We start from the raw sequence: 23,985 nt of genomic DNA on the forward strand, positions 1-23,985 counted from the left end.
GACCAGACACCATTCAATGCCAAGCCCTGGCCTGTGCAAGCAACCCAGTCTCAACGAGTTTATTCCAATCTTTCCAGACCATTTCACTCACAAGCTGCTCCTGAAGAAAGTTCTGAGTAGCACTCTTAATAAAAGTAAGATATAATCTCAAAATGAATGCAATGTTAGAAATAGACAGCATATATTACAAATCTTTTTCTTGATAGGAACAATTCGTAAGAATACATATTAGCTTAAAAACAGGTCAGCAAATGTTGCTGATCTGCAAGAAATCTCAGTTTACTATTTACAAGTAAGACAAAGTGAATACAGGAAATTTTACACATTTGGTAGTTAACAGATTATTGTTTGCCGAGCAGTCTATTAGAAACTGATATTTAGGAAGACTGGAAAAACACCCCAACCAGTTATTACCTCTGTAAGTACAGAACATGAGATAACAAATGCTGAAGACAACATTCTGCCTCGTTAGGGGGACCAAGAACAGATGATACAACTCAGGGGTTTGTGCCATGAGGACAGATTTGTAACAAACACACCCAGCCCTACCGAAAAGCAATCGCTGCAACCAGCTTAGTCTCAACCTGTCAAGAACTCACACTCCTACAGTCGCCAATTCAGAACAGTTTAATGATGGTTTGTTTTGTTTTGTTTTGTTTTTTCTTTTGCTGTACACAAAACGTAGTAAAGAAAGTCAAATTTAGGTAACTGGATCAACACGGAAGATCAGTTGTTCACAACAGCATTTAAATGAGATGATGAAAGCAATGACCCAACACGCATTTCAGTTCACACAAAGAGGGGATCTGGGGAAAATTGCTTACAGTTTTACATGATAGTCCAGCATGAAAGTAACACATAGCAACTGCATTGGTCCAGTCCTGCACAACATTTTACTAAGCCATCTCATCTGTACATGGAGCATCTCTTTTCAAATCTGCTTCTCTTCAACATTCATCCACCTCTATCTGAGACCAGGATGAGTTTGTGTCCCCTCCATCAGGAAGAGAAAGGAAATAGAAAATAGCCAAGGGAAAAAAAAAAAAAAAATCCATCAAAAATTTACAATACAGTTTTTCCCCTTCTGATGAGAATACCTTTCTGTACAAGTGTTTTTTGTACTCTAATACTGTTTAAAAAGCTATCAGCTTCTTCAAGACGGCCACCATAGGCATGGTAATATTCCAGGAACACTTAAATAACAGTTTTTACAATAAATTTAAGGTCCATATAATTAGATTACTTTATATGCACTGGTCTCTCATCTGATTTTAGGCGTTTCCTACGTGGCTGTATAAAATCTTCATCGGAGTCCTCAGTTATTTCACCATCATCCTCTTCCTGCTCAAATTCAGGCAAAGGCTGGAAGGTCCTGTCTGGGTAGATCTCTGTAAGTTTATCTTCAAAGTATAATGCAACTGCCTTCCCTGCCTGTGCTACTTCTGAATCAGCCTGTAAATAAAAGAAGACAGGAATATTCACCTGTTGGAAATGCACATCCCTTCACCAAGTGTGCATGGTCTAAAACGCTTACCTTCAAATTAATCTCTTGTGTTTCTGCATAAACTTGAACAACTTTCATCATCTAAAAAGGATACCAGAGTCAAAAAAAATGAAATTATAATCCTTCCTAAAGTTATGAGATTGCATAGGCTTGGATGACTACAGTCAGCCATAACAGGAAAACAGTTTGTTGTGGACTACACCTCTTTAGTTCTCAAACTTAGTGGAAGCAAGTTTAAAACAGTCGTAAGAGGGCAACATGGGGTAAATAAACCTTTGGCAAAACACAGTTTTTTACAAGTAAATGGCTCCGAGTCCTTTTGTAAATTGCACACTACTCATGACTGCTTTCTTCATTACAAACTCATGCACTATCATGGAAAAGTCTCAGTTCAATCTGACAGTTAAGTGTTCCATGAGACTGCTTTCTTGGGAGCATACTCCACTTTATTTTTCTCTAAGAGCATATGGCTTAGAGGCACTAGACCTGGTGCTGCTCAATATTAGAGTTAATGTGACTCATCTTTTGCCATTAGTTGGAATTTTAAACAGAGAGACAAGTCTGAAAGACCTTTTTTTATATAAAAAAAAACATCCATCAGTCCTTGCTCCCTGGTTTTACTCTTGCCCCTAAGAGCTGTAGCATGTTTTCCTCTACAGTAGATGCTCCATTAATTCCCTTGAACGAGAAGTTCACATAATTGCAACTTCTTCCACCTAATGCAGAGACACAAGGGAGTCGGGCTGTCAGAGTCCCAAATGATTGTAATTACAGCGTGCAGCATCACAATCTAAGAAGTACTTCAACTTGATTTTCACTAGTGCACTCATGAAGCAGTCAAGATTTTAAATATGTATCTGTGTACTTCAATTTAGCTCTTCACACAGCCAGAAATGTTGCCCAAATACTGCAAAACTTGCATTTTACAGAAGAAATATCAACCATTTGATGGATTTCTAGGATCACAAAGAAGCCATTCCTGGCAATGCCTTCTTTCTAGGGCTTTTTGTGGTCTATCTCAGAAATGCCTGGCTTTTTTTTTAGCAACTGCTCTGTTGCAGTACACCACCACAGATGGTTTTGATACTCAGAATCTTTTTTCCATTGTTCCAAGTAATGATAGCACCCTTATGGTGCATCTCTCCAATTCACATCCCACTCGTAAGGTGCAAATATTTCACTATCAGATGGCTTCACTGCAAAGTCAGTCACATTTCCACAATAAACTCCACACAAAAGTCACCTCCTGAGCACTAGTTTTTATGATAGCCCATCTACCCATGAGTTAAAGCACTAAGGATAGACACCAGGAATAATGAACAATTTGCTGTTCTGGATTCAGCCTGCATCTGACACAAAAACCAGTACAATATTTGTCAAAAAAGCACTTTTTCTCAGCATTTTACTCAATAGATACAATTCTACTGTTAAGTCCTGAGTTTAAGAACAACACTCTGTACAGTTTGAGTCATTTTAAGGACTTTAGATCTCCTCATCTAGCTGAAAACAAGAGCTAGTTCTGTAATTGCATAATTTTTCATTATTTAATGAATCAGCACCTGCTCCATAATAAGAACTTTACAACTGGAAGCACAGCTTCTACTTGGAGAAGCTTCAGAACCATACTGAAATAAATTAGAAAAAATAAATAGATGAAAACAGATTGGAAGTTAACGTACTTCATTAAACCTTTCACAGTTCTTGAAGATCAACCTGACATCAGCCACAAAGTCCTCGGGAGTTTGGTAATGCTGAGAATGCTTCTTTTGCAGTTTCTTTTTCACTGTAGATAAATCCATTGGCTTCTTTATTATTTTGTAGTAGTTTGGTATCTGTGAAGAACAAACAATGATTTGTCACTACAAGGGCAACGCAGCTCTCAGAAGCACTGAATGTCTTTGCTTCTCAAAGTATCAGCCAGATGATACTGTCATACATAGTATGCATGTGCACTGAAGTGGGAACAAGTTCCTTTCCTCAAACTTTCTAACAACCTCTTCCCAAATTTCTCTACCTGTCACAGAACAGCAGTACTTTGCAGTACATTTGTTAGCCTTACAACTGAAAATGGAAAAGTCAAAATAGTTTCTTTCATCCCTTCATTTAAGATTAATAAAAAAATTTTTTTAAAGTTCTTCTAAAGTTTCTTGTAACATTTTGAATTTAATGAGTATCCTGACAAGCCCTCCTTCAAGTCAACAAGAGTAACTTTAAATATCAGGGCTTAGAACTGAGGCTAGAGCTTTTGCACAGACAAGCTACAGAATCAGCTTCTGTATCCTTCAGAATCATGAAATTCTGAATGATTTAGACTGATCAAGGCGACCTGCTTCAAGTAGAAGCAGTTAGTTCCATCCCAAACTCACCTCTAGCCTTACAGAGATGCTATGATAAGAATAAATCATAAGCTATTTCAAAAAAGGAACTCACCGAGGCTGGGACTGGCTCCTGAAATTCAATGCTCAGCTCATGACAATACAGGTAAAGCAGGAGACGTTCACATTTCTTACAAAGAAATAAACAGCTTCATGTTAACATCTTTAATTTATCCTTGGTCCAGAAGTTTGTATTTCCTAATTTTAAATGGGTTTGTACTTTGTACTGGAAAATTGAAGTATGATCTCTACAGATTTATAAAATGTGAAGGTCCTTAGGAGGGCATTGGAGGGGGGGGCAGGAGTAGAACACCATCTTACTGCTCACATAGCAGGGATATACTCCCCTTTTGCTTTCTTCTTCCAACCAGATATCTAAGGCTAAATCAAACATGTGGAGGCACACTAATAGAAAGTCAAATTAAAAAAACCCAATCAACTACAATGATATTTGCCCAAAAGTAACTGCAAACTCAGTTCAGACTTTTCTTCTTTCCCTGCTCAAATGTTTTTCTTTCCTTTCCTCGTAATTCCTTTGCAGGAATTTGATTTGATAATACCATAACACTTTGTGCACAGGCTGACTGATAAAGCTAAAAATAATTATGCCAAGGTCATTATACCTTTCACAACAGAGCAACAGTTTGTAGCATCTCTCACAGCATAAACTTAACATGCCAGGCTCACGTAACTATTTGTAGGGAAGCTGTATCACTTTTAAAGCCTACTTAAAACACAAAGGGATTCATGTACATTACAGGATGCATTTAGATGGAAGTTTTAGCTACTGGATTATTGGAGTTTCAGTGTAATGGACAACTTCCAAAAAGTCACTAAGACCAGGACATGTGCTCACAAGCAAGATAATCTTATTAATCATTTGTTGCTTTGTTAAACCTGTTACTGTAATTAATTTGCTGCAGTCAAAGCAAAAATATAGTGAGAAATAGCGAGGGACAGGTAACATCAGAAAGCACTTTTTTTCTAAGGAACTGATTCCTACAAATCTGAGACATACCCTTTGGTCCACTGGACTCAGGCCTTGTGCTGTTTTCCCTTTCTTGCTGTGTTGCAAGTTGTCACAATCATATTCTACTTCTGGTTTGCTTAGATCTCTGCAGAATGTACATATCCAGTCTCCACTGAACAGAAAAAAAAAAGCTCATCAGTGCTGACCACAAAAGAGTTTTTCATTGGCTCTTACAAGTCACACTGTAAAATATTAAAGACTTGGATATGTAAAGATAGGGGATAACCCATAATGTTCAAGGTAAATACCCATCAGGGACATTTTTCCTGCCCTCATGTTCCTCTCCCAAGTATGCTCAGATACTTCAAAACCACTTCCTCATCAAGACTTAAAAATGAACTTTCCATAACAGAATCACACTTTGAGAGATCATACTTTCATCAAATAAACATTCATCAGTTATGTGAAAACCATCCAGGCATGCCTTTAAAACGCCAAACTTTTTACTACAAAAAGTCATGCAGAGCTGGCAGATCTTGAGGAGTACCAAAACCTTTTGGTACCATCTTGAAATCTGTCACGTGACTGAGACCACAGAGATGCTGTCAGGAACCAATTCACTGTTTCTGGTTCTGGTACCTCGGAAAGCTGAGGAGTGTTGGAACATGACAAGTCAGGTGAAACACTTTGGGGCACTTTTCACAACATAACAGATCTCCTCCGTTTTGGCATACAGCACACCAGTCTTCATTCGGATCATCATCCTTATTACTGCCTTCTCCTCCAGTTCTAGCTGATCGGTGCATTAGGCTCCGCATGGGGGATTTTCCATTGAGAAGGCCATGCCCAGACTGTTTGCAGCTTTCACTCAAGTCTCCTGGCTCAGTTTTTACGTGATTTTCCAGACTTCCTAAGGCTTCCAATTCACTTTCCAGATGCAAGTTAGTGGACAGTGGTGGTGTCAAGCTGCTCTCAGGACTGCTAAGCTGAAATGAAAGTAGCACATGAAAACCTAAGAGTCAGTTTAACAAGGGCATCTTTCCCATTACATTGCAATGTATCACCCACCATTTAAAAGTACTACACACCATCTGCCCAAGTAAGCAGCACATCATTCTGTGGACACGAGACCTGAAACCTACTTTTTCTGAAGTCCAACCTTCCAAGAACAGACTCATTTCTACTACCATGCTAAATGATAAACTTTTATTTATGCTCTGATTGCCAGCAAGATGTCTCAGTACGAATACACACATATGAAATCCTCATGATCTCCTACTAACAATGGGTTACTCACAGCTTTTACTAATTAGGGATTAAAAGCAGCAAACGCTCTACACTTGCTGGGCATATTTTGTTTTGATAACTAATAAATCTTACATGCAGACTAAGCTACATCTGTCGGAGCTTAGTATCAACAGATAAAGTCCTAAACGCAGGCCAAATCAAAATAAAGTTCTAACCCTTCTACTGAACTACTTCCAATAAGCAACCATCTAACACAACACACAAAACTTTTGAAGGACTGGGTATGGTCTGCAGCCACATCACTACATCAAGTCCTGTCCCAGTCAGCAAGGGAAGTATCTGCCATCATTTCATGTTTACCTAAGACAGCAAGTCACTGCACGACTCCCAGTGCCATCCTATTGGTATTTATGTCACAAATCTCTAATAATTAAGAGCCTTAGCAGTGCTACAAAAACAATTCAACATTAGAGCTGGCCCACACTTAATGTTCAAAGATACATTTGTGAAGTATATTTTTATATATATATATATTATATATACATTTTTATATATTTTTATATATACATATATAAAATATATATTTTGTGAGCAAAATACCTCACAGTCTTCAGAGGTTGTTAAAGGGAGAATGAAGCTTAAAAGTAACACTGCTTTATGATTTCAGGATTCTTAACCATGCTGCTAGGAATACTATGAAATACTGCTTCACAAACTAACTTTACCATGCAAGCACTCCTTCTGCCATCCTCTGTTTTCTCCTGCTTTACTGTTCCTGAGAAACTGCATATCTCTTCCTCTGTCCCCGGCTCTTGCTTGACTTTTACCTGGTCAGACTTGAAGTTAACACTAGTTTTCTCAGCAGTTCTGCCTGAGGAGCCACAGCTAGAAAGATATGGACACATAAATAAGAGGAAAATGCATTAGAACAAAGAAATTGAAGTGTGCCTGAATGATCTCAAGGCAAAGCGTGTCACAATATTTACAAGATACGAGCCAGCAGAGAATTGCTTTAAATAAAAATCTCCTTCCTGTAAGCATTCCCCAGTTACTGGGTCACGGTTACAATAAAGCCCTATTGACCTTTTGCAATTCACTTTTTGACTCCTCTGCCTGATGGCAGCATTACTGCCACATACTCACCTTCCTCTACTTCCTGTGCTGGAGGTACTAGGTGGCCTCACAGGAGTGTGGGAGTTGGATAAACCTGAAAAGAAACAGTATAGAAATCGACTTGGTACAAACATACTGAACAACACCCACCAAAAATGGGTTGCAGTAACATAAGACAGAAACATAGCACAGACAGATCAGTCTGTATGCATATCTGGAATGCTGCATTCATATGATGGCAGCTTGTTACCATAAAGATATTTCTCAAGGAAAGTTAAGTTCCCAGAAGAACTTTTTTTCTGAGAAAAAGACAATTTTTAAGCTTACAAAATATCACTTTCTTTGTGGCAGGAATTGATAGAAATACCCATTGCCTTTACCTGATGACCCTGGAGATAGAGCTGAAGGTCCTGGGGAAGGATTCATGGTACTTGTGGGTTGTGGGGGTAGATGGCTGCCTGTGATATATCTGCTTAAAAGGTTATCCAAATTACTTGAACCAGCATCCTCAAGCTGAAAGGCAAAAACAAGAATTTGAATCAGAGTTTTCTGCATCTTTACACTGTGATCAGCATCTTCACTGGAATTGATCACCATCTCCTCAAGGAGTTTGGGCATCAGCAAACACTTTTCTCAGTTCCATACAGAAATCACTCTGTCCAAACAGAATCCCCTATTTAAAAACTTCATGTAAGATTTTTCAGAAGCCCCTGATTATCTGAGCTCTTCCACTATGGTCAGGATGTGCAATTAACATTAGGCCATTCCAGACTGTCTCGATTCCCAGATGTCCACTGTGTTAATCATACAAGTGCTGTTAGACTAATGAATTAGCTTATTAGTAATGCTGCAAGAGTGATTCCACAATTAAGATATTAAGAGAAATCATGAACTTGTTTTTCCTTAATATGATGTGAATTCTCCTCCTGCCATTCATTCTTTTTTAACACGCATTTTAGACACTACTACAAACAAGGGAAAAGACACCCTGTTACTTTAACTACAAACAAATGACCTACCAAACAACAGCATAATTTTGAACAATGTCTCTGAAACATATTTTATTCAAAGTGATTTTTTATGTCTGAAAGCAACTCTGAGAGATTAAGCTTGAAAGAACTGGATAGGTTTCTTTCATAAAGCAAAATCTGTAACAGCAATTATATATGAATATAAATATAAAAAGATATTAAAAAAAAAAACAGCATCTTTATTGTATTCTGTGTTTTCAATGCACCTAGAAGCTGTGTGTTTATGTTTTAGAAATCACTATCAATTATTCTAACTTGATATATAAAACTTCTGATGGGGTACAGCTGGTCCTAATCAGTTAAACTGCTTTTTATTCTGCCTGAACAGAGCTTCAGCACCACTAATCAATCACATTCAGAGATGCGAGCCTTTCCTTTTGTTACTCTGATGTTAGTAGCAAACATTACCTGCAGCCTCATCAGAAAAACAAACACAAGGCCCTCAAACCCAACTCTTTCAGATTAAATTACAAAATTATTAGTATTACAGCAGATGCTTTGAAATTAAGGTGTTTTTAAGCAGGTTGCTTCCTGTACAGTGACAGACCATCCAGGCAGCAGTGGTCATGCTGCATTTCCAGGCAGACACCAAAACCAAAGCTCCAGATAAATCTCTGTTTAAGTTATTGTAGCACCCAGCATTGCCACAGGCCAAGTATACCAGCCCCATACAGTCAAAAACAGTTGTGCATCCAAAGCCAGGGCTAAAGACTTCAATTATGCTTCAACTTCAAATAATTAAACCATTCCACAAACACTGATAACCAAATAAGATGAAGAAAGCATAACGGCTCGGTCTTCTCCACTGACCTGGATGGGTGGGATATCTGGCAGGGAAGGTAAATTCTCTGGGTTTGTGACGGAAGGAATGAGTTCGATTGCTGTAACAGACGGACTGGTTGGGCCACGGTTTGCACTTGCCATTGTTGCTGTAGTAGGACTAGTTGGATTAATAGTGTTGTTGTGCACAGAAACAACTGGAAAAGGCCCCGCATGCCCAGGGTTAGAATGCTGTAGGAAAAGAGAAGAGACAACGACTGCATTAGAGACAAATCCTATAGCCAGCCTGCATGTAAAATCACAACACGTGCACTGTATGGCAGTCAACACAAATTTAGTAATGGAGGGGGATGGACATAAGATCAAATTCCTATCAGTGTTACCTGACAGCACTGAATGCAAAGCAACTGCTATGTATGTTCACTTGGAAAAACAAGTGACCAGATCTAAATATACAGTACAGATTTGTCCTGAATTTCTGACAAATTATTCTGATGTTATTTCCTTGAAGCAATGACTTCCTCCAGAGCACTCTAGAGTTCATGTATCTATGTACAAACACTAATTGTTCCAAGTCATTTTGGTTTGCCAGTCACATTAGTGTTGATGATAGAAGTTATTTTTAACACCATATGTTGCTCAGCACTGTGCTTCAAGTTTGAATTTAAAAACAATTCAGAATGTGGTTTCTTTAAAAGCCTCTAAATCACATCATTTTCAATTTCACTATTCCTGACTATTCCTTAATAAATCCCAAAACTGAATGCCACTAGAAAGTGAAAAACTGCCATGTTTTGTTCCACAGAACTAAAATGCAGTACATTTTAGTAACACAAAGAAGCAAATTCTTTTCAATTTTAATGTTTTAAATTTTCTTACATTCAGTAGCAAAAATGTCACAGTACAGTATGCAATATGACAAAGCATATAAATATGTGTAGCTGTGAGTTATTAAGTTACAGATAAACACATTTAAAGCTGGAGGTATCATCTACTGTAATGAAAGTTTGGCACGATGGCACAAATGAAGCGTGTACACAGGATATACTTGTCTTTGAAGGTGAGGTTGCATCATGGAGTATTGTGGTCCATTGTGGCGTGGTATTCCTGGTATACGAGCAGCATTCTGAGCCATTCTCATCTGATGTGCTTGGAAAGCCCCACAGTTCATGTTACCTCTCTGCATGGTCTGCATGCTGATCAACCTGGGAGGCTGCAAGGGTTTTTGTTTTTTAAAATTTTTGCTTTTAACATGGAAACAAGAAGCCGATTTCTTTCCACAGAAGTAGGTTTACTAGTTACATAACACCAAGAAAGGCCAACAGTTGTCATACTTAAAGCATGTCAAACTTCAAAAGATTTTCATGTTTATAAACCGTTTTGTTTTGAAAGGGCATTTTTTAAGTCTCAGTGTTATGGTGAAACGTGAAATAACAGCATACAAGACACTTGCCTGCTGCTGTAAGACTTGAGGGTTGGTTTGTCTGGGAACTGACCCAGATGGCTGTCCCATCCTCATCTGCTGCAATTGCTGATGCTTTTGTGCATACACCTGTTGCTGCATGTGCTGAAGTCGAAGCTGTGCTAGATTGATTTGTCCTGGAGCTTTGTTGATGTGGTTTGTCCCTGGAGGAGCTTGTCCAACCACTACATTAGGAGTGTAACTAGGAGCTGGCTTATTTTCAATAACAAGGTTACCTGAAGAATAAAACAAAAGGAGAACTAGTGAACAGTTTCACTTCCATTATCATCCAAAGGCCAATAAATGAAAAATGATTCAGATGTGTCTAACTGATGTCCCACAGGGGCAGTAGCAAAGCAACTTAAGTTTGAAATTTTCTCATTAGGCCTTCAGAAACCACACATGAGAAAAGCAAAAAGAAAACCAAAGAACAAGAAATTACAGAACTAAAAAGGAGGAAAGACTAAAAGAATGTAACTGCAAAGCTTCCAAGACAAGAAAACAGACATAACTGTTCTTCATGTTCAACATAAACACGCAAGACAAGAAATTTAAAAAGTCATAACGGGGAAAAAAAAAATAACACAGTGAGAATGAAATTTCTGTAAGTAAGGAAGCAAACACTGGGAAAAGATGCTGGAGACAGTGGATAGCATCCCATCACTGCATGACTTTAACAGCAAGTTATGCTAGCATGACACAAAGCACTGCTAAAGCTGAGTTCTGTCTCGATATGGATCATATTGTCTCTAGGTATCTCCAATCCTCTCACTCAGTTGTTCAAGTATCACAGAGTAAACACTGCAAGTTTTCTCACCTAAATTGACAACGTTCTTTGCCCAAAACGTGGGGTCACAATGAAAGCGAATTGCTCCGTTGGCAGCTGGGACAGGATCACAACGTGCCTTCAAAATATGTCGTAACTGGAATGTTATCTAATGGAAAGCAAGAACAAGAATGTTCATGACAACATAATAATGAGAATGTTAAGAAGCATGCATTTGCCCACTGAGTTTAAACTGCTGGATCACTATGAAGGACTATAATTAGCATGTCTGGTTAATAGCATGGGAAGCATTCTGCTCACTGGCAAAATCAACCACTGTACAACAAATGTTTTACTGAACCCAAAGTGTTATGGCAGTACTGCTACTCAATTTCTACATGACTCAAGTGAAACACTGAGGTGCCTTTACAGAGCTCTACCCCACTCCTACAACAAAACTGTTATGTCCTTAATTTACAAATGAAACTTGCTCTACAAGTTGGAAAACGTAGCCCATTGTGATACTAGTGGCTGTTTTGTTTTGTTCCTTAAATGGAGTGCAGATAATTCAGTTTTTCCTCCTCAGATATAATCTAGAGAAGCTACAAAATATTTAGGAAGTTCTTTTAAGCAAACTTTCTCTGTACTGCACATACAAGTGGGAAGATGTTTCCTTACCAGCCGTTTACTGTACAGCAAAGCAGTACTGCTGCCACTTGCAATGGCCCAATTAGTAAAGTTCATCACATGCTTCACTTGTCGAGAAAGACCAGTGATGTCATTTTGCTGTTGTATTAACTTCATCTGTCTTTCCTTCGTTACATTCTGTGAAGAAATAAAAACCTTTATTACAATGGAGATTTCAGATTTAACAGGCAAATATAAACTGCTATCACAGTTCTTGTAACAAAAAACTGTAGCAAGATAAGAAGTTTATACTAATGCTTATATAAACTAAAACCACAAGGAACAATTCTTTATTACTGCAGACTATCAGTCTTTCCATGTGTTTCAAAGTGCAGGGAAAATGGCTCAGATAAGAGCTTCGTTCCTGTTTTATCACAGTGAAATCTCAACTACTGAAACCAGACCAGCTCCCTCTTTTTCATACTGCCTCTCACATCAGCATGACAGGGATGTGAGGAGTGATCCAGACAAGTTGCCAACAAAACAGCCAGCTCTGTACTGAGTGGAACCCCAGCAGCAGGAAGTGACAGCCAAGGGTGGGCAGGCACTCTGCAACCAGCTTCCTATCCCAACCCGAAACTGCCTCTAAATACCTCCTGAATATGGCAGATAAACTCTGCAGCCCCACTTCTGCAATGCTGAGCCTTCCATGACCTGCAGTCACACCAAACAGTTTTCAAACACAGAATGTGAGTTCTGGATGGGAGATTGGAAACAGTGAACCAACATTTATTTTCCCCCTTAACTGTACCTCAAGGTGCTGTAGGAGAGATTTGCCCTTTTTATTGATTTCATTTATGAGGGTGAATATAGCCACTTTGATTTCCTGTTCTACTCGTTTGTTAGTTTCATTTACTTCTTTTATCCTAAAAAAAAAAGAAGAGAAATGTAATGTCAGGCAGACACTTTCTATTTTGCCTCTAAATCCAACTTCCCACCCTTGCAAGGTAAAGGAGCAATTTCAACGTGGAAGAAGTTCTAATACGTGCAAAACTGACAGCATGCTTAATTTCAATCAGAAATAACTGTTAATCACTGGAAGAAGCCATTTAAAATTTCAGTTTGGGGAAAAAAATCAAACAGTAAGACCTATATGTCATCTCAAATGGCCAACATGTGTTTGACTTGAAATAACTGAACAGTCTTTGCCATTTATCTACTTCATATATTTATACACATGCAAACTCCATGTGTGCATCAACACAAATACATATGTCCATATTATGCTTCTCTCACTATGAAAAATTTGTGCATGATGCCTTAAAATTGTTGTGCTACTGTATACTAACCTGAAAGGATGTCATTCCTGAACTTGAAATGGACCCTTCCACCCCAAGAAAGTTTGTAAACAAAACTGTCATTACATACCTGTAAACAATAACTAAGAATTCCTTTCACTAATTATTTGCCTGAAGTCAGTCTACATTCATCTCCTGCACTTTACTACTATGGCCTTTTAGTCTGTACACCTCACAACTCTTCATCATGTCCATTACTGTACTTCTTCCTCAGTTGAAGTAAAAGTCAAGCAAATTATGCTGAGTTCTGTATACAGAATTTAACCCTGACAACAACACGGTGCTGCACTGGGATTCTTTACTTTGCCTGTAGTCCCTGCCATGAGCCAGTCTGAGTGTAAAGATTTCAAGTGTCCCTTTTGAAAGGGCTTTTTCACTGCTACATCAGGAATCACAACTTGTAATGCCGTTCATCCTGATATGACCACAAAAAAAACCAATGCTTTTCTCTCTGGTGATGGTCATTGCTGGTGTCTAATACCCTTCAGCTCCTTGGACAAGCATGCCTTTTTATGATAGCACAACCTATTTCCTATTCAAAATCAAAACTAAATTAGAAAAAAAATAAATCACTAACCCTTCATTGAGACAGCATCCTTGTTTTGGCACATAGCAATTATTCCAGAAGTTATTCCATCTATGCTGTTTTACCCTTCTAGACCACATACAATGCCATTTTGAAGCCCCTTGCTATCATTACCAATATTATTGTAATGCCTTTCCCCTGTAGCTTTTACTGATGGACCTCGTGCCCCACACTTTGACAACGTAACTGAACAACATGTGAAAGTAAACCTCACTTGCAAGATCCACTGGGCTCAGCAGTTAATCACAGCCTTTACAGAACCCAAACACACTCTGCAGAAATTCACTGCGTTTTCAGTGAAACCAGAAACTTTGTCACAGGCAAAAAACAATAACAATTCCCATGCACTGTTACTGGCCTTGAATTCTTATCACAGAATTGTGTAACATCTCTTGAGCTTTCAGTTTATTTCTTTCCCACATATCTGGGTTTCTGTATCTCCTTCAAGCATGCACCAAATCCACAACTTGTGGATTTGGTGCATGCTTGAAGGAGATACAGAAACTTCTTAGCCATTCTGGGTCTCCTGAAAGAGCTCCCAAGAGCAATTAAGTGCATGAAAAGCTTGGAGCAATCACATGCCCTCACTGTCTCCACATTCAGACAAGGACTCTGAGAGCATGTATTTGCTCCTTTGTCAGTAAGGTGGTTCCCATGTCTGATGATCACAAATCTTAATGCAAAAAAGATAACCTTGATCTTAAGCTATTCCTAGAATTTATAGGCTGAACTACCAAAAGAAAAGCTTGTCTTCCTTTCAGATAAAATACACTAAGTTTTGCTTGGATAATAACAATAAAAAGGTCAACTTCCTATTCACCTCCAAAACAAGCTTTGCTTCACAGTTCAGGAACAGCAACAAAACTTCCATATACAACAAATACATATTAAGGACTTGATTAGAGCCAAAACTTGTGTCACCTAGAGCTGAACTTAACAGAAACCATGAGAGGGGTTTTACTTGATCCCCCCCCCCAAAAAAAACCTGTAGTCAATGTAAATCTCTAGTTCTAATCAAAGCTGCCATCATAAAAGAGAACATCTTTGAAATTTATTTCATATAACAACTTCTTATAGAAGCACACTAGTTTAGAAAAGGAAACTTTCCAAATGTTTTAAAGTTCAATACAATTAAAGATACAGGATCAACTAACATGACAGTATCCTTCCAACCCCTTTGTTCATTAAGGAGGCAATCATAACAATTAATCATTTTGTGGTATTTACCTGTTTTGAACTTGTGTAGCTGCAAAATTGACATAATTCTTCTTCTCAAGAAGTTTGGCCAACAGGTTCTCAATCGCACCCTTCTGGTTCTGGAAAGCTTCTTCTAGAAACTGATACCTTTTCAACATACAAAAGAAGATCTCAGTTAACAAGGACCAATAAGGATCCCCAATTTGGATGTCAAGCTACAGCGACCATCAAAATTTTGATAAAATATGACAGGTAAAATAAAAAATACAGAAAGAAATGGGTCTTTATATACATATATATATATACATACACACACATACATACACAGTTTAATTTACAAATAAAATTCTCTGTCGATGTCCAGAGGGACTGTATCTGTATGAGTGCCTCAGTTTCAACTACACAGGGAGACAATGCACTGCATCATTTCACAAGACAGCAGCCTATGGAAAACCCAGCTAAGTGACACCATTCAGAGTCTAACAAATGATTTTGTTAACACTAGATGAGGAAAATGCAGTAATAGTTATATTCTTTCATTAAACAATAGCCAACCATTTATGAACTGTTAATCTGTTAGCATCGAGCACAAACAGGAACGAAAAGAAACTAAAAGACTTGCTTAAGAAGAGTGCTTTTCAGAATATTTATGCTCAAGCCTATGAAAGAACGCAGCAGGAATACAAGGTTAATATTCTAGGAGTGGTAGTTTAAAAAGTGAAAGTTCTCCAGGCTGCTCTAGCAATCTATGACACTAATTACTGCTCTGGAAAAAGAAACAAACAATCTAAATTCATGCTGTTAAGCACCTTCATAGAGAAGCGTTACTGGCAGACCAACTTGCTGATAAACGAGTATTTTTATCCCCAGATTCTCTATTATAACACTGCAAAGTGCTTTTTCAAACCTATGAGCAACTACATGACCAAGCTGCATTGAACATCTCCTAAAGAGGGTCAAACTTTTTTCTAGCAGCTGAGAGAAAAGTGAGCTCTGAGACAACATCCATCATGAAAATGATGCGATTTTGAATCAAATAAGGCCATATTTTTCTGTTTTTCCCCCCCACATTCAGTGATGATGTGAAATCGATACCTTGCCTTTAGAAAATTCACCCTGAATAGAGAGACCACCTTGTAACAAAATCCATGCTTTCAAAAACTGCCTCATCTGTTTGTCCTCATACCATTTCTGCTTCCAGGTGTTCAGGGCTGCAGCACTTCCTATTTAAGTGTTTTCTGTGTGTCATGCAAATAGTGACAGCACTGATAACCACCAGGCTGGGTAACAGCTTCACCACACCAAACCACCCAGAGGACATCATTCTGAGCCCAGTCAATCACACAGCTCAGTTAATTGATCACCTGAAGTTTTCAGCACTACACGCCTGCTCTCCTTTGTGAGGAATTATGTCTGATGGAGAGATAACACAGCAGTTCAGACTCAACTGTTTGAAATCAATAGTATTTCTTCCCCTGAGACAGAGCACCACAGGAGGTAAGACATGGTAATATTTGTACCTGTGTTCTTTGTGTTCCAGTAACTGACAGTCTCTGCATGTCAGCCTGTCACATGTTTCACAGAAAAGTTTTAACTGCTCTTGTTTGTGGACAGGACAGAAAACAGGACGTTGACCAGATGCTCCCACGGCCTCTGTTTTTAAAAATAAACCATTTTTGCATTTTAAAATAAATTTAAGACAATCTGAAGTGCAAAACTACCAACTTCCACACTAAGTAAGTACGAACCAAGAATTCAAAGACAACTACAGATCTGTTCTCACCCTGAAGTAATTATGGATACATTCTTATTGAAATAATTGCAGTGCCAGTGTTCTGCAGTTTCTGCAGCTGTCCCCACTTTTCTTGTATTCAAAATGAAAGAGGAATTTCTCTCCCCATCAAAACTATTCCAAAGACACTGCTACCTGCAAAGACTGTTGGTATACACACTTGGATTTCATACCCATGTCAACAGATGAAATTCCACGCAGAGTCACCTCTGACACTTTACAGGATAGACTGAACTTCTCAAACTTTTATGCTGTCAGATACCCATAGATGTTCTAAATTATCACTTCAAAATCTTTACAAAGCTCATTAAGTCATAAGCAACTGAAGTGGTAAATGCAGAGCAAACATGATTATGGGTCATAAAATTACTTAAGCCCTAACTAAAGCAGGGGACTTTTCCAATTAAACACATCAATACTGTTGAAAACATTTCTGAAGTTATTAAGAAAGCGCTGCACGGTGCTGTAAAGCTTTTTTGAGCTTGGCACAGAGAAAAGGAGCTTCTGGAAGGCACAGCAGGTAAGGCTTAAAACAAGTAAACGCACTGTAGTCCCAAAAATGTTTGAAGATTGTTACAACATGCAAGTTATGGTAAAGAAAGAGAGCTCATGAATCAAAAGCTGACGCTAACTGAATGCTCAGGTCTCTGAGGATATTGCATAGCCTAGAAAGCAAGAAAGGAAAAATCCCTGAGCAAATAATGAATGGCCAATCCTCACGACCAATAGAGTTACTAAGGAAAACTGTGTGCCAAATGCAGGCTACGTTCCTGCCATATGGACTTGCTATCAGATTCCATCTTCATAAAGAACCTTATTGGAACAGTCACTTTGGGGCACACCCACACTCAGGTTACTGAAGTGTACATGGGGTTAGATTATCAGCCAGATGGCCACAATACAGCAGTCCTAAGGAAAAACATTACTAATTCTTTGCAGAGTTCTCTCATTTGACTCAACATTAATTGGTTATTGCTTACTAGGATTAAGACATTTAAATTTAAATAACCTTGAAAGTTTACTTGATACAACAAGCAAAACAAGATTGTTGTCCACAGGAACTAAGCTCTCAACAGTAACAATTTTTAACTACTACTGAGATTTTACCAAAAACAATGGAAGAAAGCAATGCAGTATTACGACTCTGCAATGGCACAACAGAACAATCATGAAGATCTTAACTAATTTTAGATGGAGAAACAGCAAATTTGAACCTATCCCCTCAACACAGGGAGAGTTATATTTACCTGCTCTGGGAACGTTTTCCCCATTACTTCCATAGAATGCAAATGACATCATCAAATGATAGCTGAGGAATTAACTTTCCCTAATGAAGTTGCATGCTTCAACTGTGCATTCCCTATGCACATTAATTTTTGCTAACCAGGAGATAAAACCTAAGAATGAATTCAAATTCCAATTGACTCAGCAACATCAATGCAACTGCAATATTATACTGAGTATGACTGTAAGCTTATCTGTATATACTTTTCTACTGGGTGAACTATAACTGCTCATTATAACCAAGTACAACAAAATATGATCTCATTTCCTTGGCCAGTGGATATAACTACTATGCTGTCAGTGCTTCCCAGATTCCAACCCCTCCACTTAGTTATTCCATTAATTAAAAGGATCACTAAGAACTGATCTAAATTCTTTCCAAAGATGACAGTTTTATTCTGCTTCTTCTGTGCTTAGGACACTTACTACACAGAACATCAAACAGTACAAAGTATTAGTAAATAAGCCATTTCAGTTTAAAATTTAATTTTTCCTCTATTTTTAAAGCTACCAATTTTGCAATGATAGCATTTCATAGATTTTTCCCAAGTCTTTGGAGAAAGCTAAAGAGCTGGTTGGTACCCAAATAATCCTCCCCCTCTACATTCACATGGGCCAAAGAGAAAATACCACTCCTACAGGCAGGACTAAACAATATCCAAACACTCACCTGAAGATACATCCTCTTTTTTTCTGATCATATGATCTTTAGTAAATTTTACTCGCTGATGAGCTTCTATGCAAGTCTTGCACAACCATTCCCCACATTCTACACAAAATCCCACAGCACTAGCGTTGTCTTCACAGCTTGTGCACACCTGCAAAGGGAAGAAAGGTCAGCTGTCATCACTTTCCTGGAAAGCATTAACATACACAGGAAAACAAACAGCACAGGAATTCTGGCAAGCAGAAAAGCACCGTACCTGTTCTGATTTCTCATCAGAGCTGCTCGGTGTTTCCGATGTGTCCTTCACAAAGTAGTTATCCACCAGATCTATCTGCCTGCATTCTTGGCGGCATATCGGACATCTGATCACCCCAACTGAAAAACACAAAATGTTTCTTAGTTATAGGGAAAACAAACACAAAATCCTCAGACCGCTCATTTCAGCAGTCACCAACACACCCACAGCACTCTTTCAGCCAAGCTAAAGAATAGAAAGCCCTTCAAGTGATGCTCGAGAGAATGTCTGAGTACCAAAGCATGATGATATTCTCCCACCTACAACAGAGGCTATGATCTAACACAGCCCATTTCCATCAGGTTGGGGAGGCAGATGTAACATCACGACTTACCTGAAGGTTTCAGGATGGTTCTTTTCAAGGAATGTTCTACAGAGAAAGCAGAACTAATACCAAGTACCAAAAACGCTTCCAAGTTTCTACTTACAAGTCCTCTCAGGCCAACTGCACCTGCCTGTCAGCAGCACACCACCCATTTACAGACATACTCACAGAAGTATACACACACAGTTTTAACAAGAGGTAACATGTACATTAATTCCTTCCCCAGCGTTCTCCAAAAAACCCACTTTGTTTTCTTCTGTACTTGCTAACTTACAGTTCTAAACCCTCAGCTCAACTGCAGAGAAGTCACTGCACGAACCAAACTGGCTCTCAAGGATGTCCTAGGAACAACCTGCACAGATTTAAGCACCTGTTCACCACTCCAAAGGCACTTACTGCTTTCGTCCCAGAAATGCCATCCAGTCTTAAGTTCCTACATGTTTTTGTTGTGAATATATTTTTCAAGAAGGTGCTTTCAAACTATCTGAGAGTTTTTGTACATTTGCATACCTGAAAGACTTTGAAAAGTAAATGCAATTGGACGACACTGAGCTCTTTGTGGACACTCAAAAAGAACACCAGATCTATTTCAAGGAGATAAATCACACTGGTGATTAGCTGCCCTTGCCTCCTTCAAGCACGGTGAGCCACTCCTGCCTGCCATGCCACCAGGACAGAGGGAGTTTCCCCAGGTCTGCAACAGGAGGAGTAACAAAGCAGCCCAAGGTAAAACAGACATGAAAGTAAGTCAGGAAGGGTACGACTGGAGTGAACTGAGGAGAAAAAGCAAAATCAGAACAACGTCTGCAACTTCATCCTGCAGCAAATAGCATTGCAACTGAACAACATACAGAAGATTACAGCCCTCAGCTAACAGGGAAGCTGCCCTTTCCAGCCAGGCCTGCACTGAGCACAGGGCCCAGCGTGACACCTGTGGCCTCAGCAGCTGCCATCCTCCTTGAGGACACTGATTGCAAAGAAACTGCTTACATTTTTTCTGTTGATGTTTACGACCTCAATTAGAACCAGCTCCAAACTCCACCAAATCATCCAGGAGCAATCCACCTTCCTCACCCCTCACTGCTGTTGGAGAGAACCCCATTTCAGACACCTGTTCTTAAAGACAGGTTGGTTTGGGCTGACACACGTCAGACTGGTTTCCAAAACAGAAGCACGAAGTTAATCGTGAGTAAGTTCAAAATCCTTTTAGATGTTTGCATTGCCATAACGATGCTTCACAGCTCAGGAAATACTGGCAAGCACTTGTGCAATCCAGCAACTCAAACTTCCCTTCCATGCTCACCCTTGGCACGTAGCAGCCTGCAGAGCAATGAACGCCTGCCATGTTCAGGGCATGAAAGCATCCATGGCAGTGACTGCACGTGCAAAGCACTCACATCCATTGGGAATTTAAGTGTTCCAACACGTGTTTCTGAAGATGCAATAGTTATAAACTTTCCTTAGTGAAAACACTTACTGTCAAGCTCACTTTAAGTGATACGTCACATTTGTGTGGCTGTAATATCATTTTTATCTCCCTTCCCTTCCAAAGCTGATTAAAAATAGTTACTGCATAATTTAAGATGTAATTTAATACAGTGTTTCTAAATACACAAACCCTGGGAATGGGATTTGAATTCAGCATCTCAAAATAATAAATTACTATGAATTGCAGCACTCAGCATTAAATGTATTTTTCCTTGAATTACACATCCATATACACTGACTAATTTTCTGTTTCCTTGGCATTTCTGAAAGCAACTTGCAGCTCTTTTTCAAGCTTCCAGCCCAATGAAGGCTGGCTAGATTGGGACATTCACAAGGGAATGGGAGAACCACACGTTCTCTCTACTGACATAATGTTAAGAGAGTATAAACAACCACCTCAGCAAAGCAGTGACACCTCATAGTAACCACTCTGCAGCAGCTCTGGGTGGGTAAGAAAGCTGCCCTACAGCCCCTTTAACATTCTGAAGTCTCTCACTTAAAAATAAACGTTTTTTAATACTGTGATTAAAAAAAAAAAATCACAACAGTGCATTTTCTTGTAGGCTTCTATTCAACCTAAAAGAAAGGGTACAGTTGGACAGATGAAACATCAGGCATTGAGAAATCACCCATCCACCAAATAAAGTGCACAAACCAATGTCCTAAAAGTAATTAGAAAGAGTATGAGATACTAGTTTACGTGCTAAATACCTAACATACATATTTTAAATATATAAAGCCACAACTCTGGATGACTGCTTTTATGTTTGGTCTCTGTTTCTAAACTTTTAGGAACTGAAACCCTTCTTCTGTCTTCTTTAGCAGCATCTCAAGGGAATGACAACAGGGCAGAGTAGATGTTGATGTAGACCACCAGCAGCTCCTGCTTCCAAGCATTCCTACTGTTCAACCCACCAGAACAGCAGCACAGTGCTGTCAGAGAACTGCTCTGTGTGTATCTGACCCACGCTCAAGCAGCTTTCACAGTTATTAGCCAATAAATACACATATTTATGATTTTAAGTACTGACAACACTTAGGGATAAAAACCTGAAACTAATTAAGAAAACAACCAGGAAACTATCAAAAAAACCAGTAGTTTTCCATAGTGTTTGTGATTCTCTTATGTAGTCACAGGCACACAGAAAAATAGCAGGAAAACATGGATGCATGTAGAATAGTGCAGCACAGAGACGGCCTTCGGTTGCACATAACCCACTTCAGGAACAGCTACATATATTATTTTCCAATAATTCCTTCATGAAGAAACATCTGCTCACAGTTAAGGATAATACAAATGTGGAAGTGGGATTCGTGACTATCCATCTATGCCAAGAGGGGGTGAACCTGTGAGGCTAAGCAAGAGGGTGCCCTCTCTACACTGAGAATGCCTGTTTTCACCTGATTTGCTGGTAAACATTTCATGTGCTGTTCAACTGATTGCATTCATAATGTGCAGAGAGGGCTGTCCACAAAACTGCACCTCTGCAGTTCTAGTCAGTCAATGTTTTGCTCTTTAGTGACCTGTTGCACTAACACGTTTGGTCGTGCAGACCAACAGACTGATTACAGATGGAACACACAGCTCCACCAGCGGGGATCCTACACACACACCTCACTCGTGACATCTGTGAGGTCCTGATCAGGAGATGAATTCTTATCTCACCAAAGCACACCATCAAGCACTGTGACAATGTGGGTGACAAGAATTGAGATTCCAGGTTATCAGTAACTCAGAAGAGAAACTCTGTGGTTTCACTACACTTGTACCCCAGCAGATATATTCAGACAATGTTGCTAATTACTGCTACAATGAGCTTAACTTCACAATATCTTTCAGCATACACCATGTAAAATACAGAGCTTGGAATTTAGCAAAGGAGATCCCAAGATCAACCGAGTGCTTCAGTTAGTGCGTTTATAAACTGTTGGGAGCCTCGTGCTTGAGGAAGTGATGGACCTTCTTGGATCTACATCCCAGCTGAACTGCTTGCAGTCAGCACAGCCAGCAGAACCACCACAGCTGAGTTATTCCTTGCAGAACCATGTGACAACACATTGCTATGCAACCCAGAGTCCTTCCCAAAATTAGACGAGTGGCCAAACAGAGTCCTGCCGGCCACGGGACCGGGCTCAGACCTGAGGAACCACCCAAGGCTGCAGTTCAATCTCCTTCCATAGCACAGAAGGTAACCGGGTGCCACCCGCCTGAGCGCCGCGCTCCCAACGATGCACCCCAGGCCGCACCCTGGGGCACCCGGTAGCACCGACGAGAAGGCATTATTTGTAGAACCGAGCAGCTTAGCACCTCTCAGAGCCGCGCCTCTAACGCAGCATCCCTGAAAGCCAAAACAAAAAGCACGGCGCGATTCGCAGCGCCGTTCCCCGAACGAGCAGATCGACTTCGAAGTTCCAGCTCTCACGTGGAAGCGCGACGCGAGAGCGCAGCCGAGAGCCGGGAGATTCCGGAGGATCGCGGCACCGCAACGCCGGCGGTCACGCGCGCAGCCCCCGCCGGCCGGGCTTCGGAAGGCGGCACACAACAGCCCCGGGATCGCGCCCGCCACCCCGCTCACCTTGCTGCACGTCGCCGTTGGCGCCGCCGGGCACGGGCACGCTGAGCTGCCGCTCGGGCTCGGGCAAACAGCGGCGGCAGAAGGAGTGCAGGCAGGGCAGCAGTTTAGGCTCAGCCTCGCGCCGGCTCTGCAGGCTCTGCGCGCACACGGCGCAGGTGTCCAGCAGCGAGAAAGGCCCCGGCACCGCCGGCGTCAGCGGGGGAACCGGGCTGGGGCCCGGCCCCGGAACCACCCCGGGCCCCGCCTCGGCCTCGGCCTCCCCGACACCGCGCTCCGCCGCCGCCGCCGCCGCCGCGCCCGGGCTCTCCCGTTCCTCGGGAGGCGCCGCGGAGGGTGCGGGCGGCGCCGCGCCCGAGGGGGACGCGGCCGCGGGCTCCAAAGCGCCGCCGCCGCCCGGCCCGGCCTCGGCAGCCCCCTCCCCGCCGCCGCCGCCTCCTTTGTTTTCCGCCATGTTTCCTCCTTTGAACCCGACTCCCCGCTCCGCGCACGCACAGCGTCACAACGCGCCGTGCGCGCTCCCCAGCGGGAGGGCGGGTCCGGG

The 23,985-nt window shown here is 40.5% G+C and overlaps 1 protein-coding gene across 1 annotated transcript; it reads right to left on the minus strand.

Moving 5' to 3' along the window:
- Positions 1–611: 611 nt before the first annotated feature.
- Positions 612–23,895, minus strand: TRIM33 (tripartite motif containing 33). Its single transcript, XM_048926004.1, has 20 exons — positions 23,445–23,895; positions 19,017–19,135; positions 18,764–18,911; positions 16,538–16,670; positions 15,048–15,164; positions 12,688–12,802; positions 11,928–12,074; positions 11,301–11,418; positions 10,475–10,719; positions 10,070–10,234; positions 9,052–9,252; positions 7,591–7,723; positions 7,241–7,304; positions 6,823–6,982; positions 5,489–5,835; positions 4,898–5,021; positions 3,935–4,009; positions 3,184–3,336; positions 1,535–1,585; positions 612–1,452 (listed from the first exon to the last, which is right to left on the minus strand). Exons 1-20 carry the CDS (start codon positions 23,893–23,895, stop codon positions 1,240–1,242), a joined length of 3,279 nt encoding a protein of 1,092 aa, XP_048781961.1. The 3' UTR covers positions 612–1,239.
- Positions 23,896–23,985: the final 90 nt, after the last annotated feature.

The sequence above is a fragment of the Lagopus muta genome, chromosome 24, assembly GCF_023343835.1.
Source record: "Lagopus muta isolate bLagMut1 chromosome 24, bLagMut1 primary, whole genome shotgun sequence".
NCBI lineage: Eukaryota > Metazoa > Chordata > Aves > Galliformes > Phasianidae > Lagopus > Lagopus muta.

Coding starts and splice junctions, on each gene's coding strand:
- TRIM33 (XM_048926004.1), bottom strand. CDS start 23,895: ATGGCGGAAAACAAAGGAGGCGGCGGCGGCGGGGAGGGGGCTGCCGAG. Junction 10,235..10,474: donor CTCAAGTCTTACAGCAGCAG/GCAAGTGTCTTG, acceptor AAACCCTTGCAG/CCTCCCAGGTTGATCAGCAT. Junction 1,453..1,534: donor CACAAGAGATTAATTTGAAG/GTAAGCGTTTTA, acceptor TTTTATTTACAG/GCTGATTCAGAAGTAGCACA.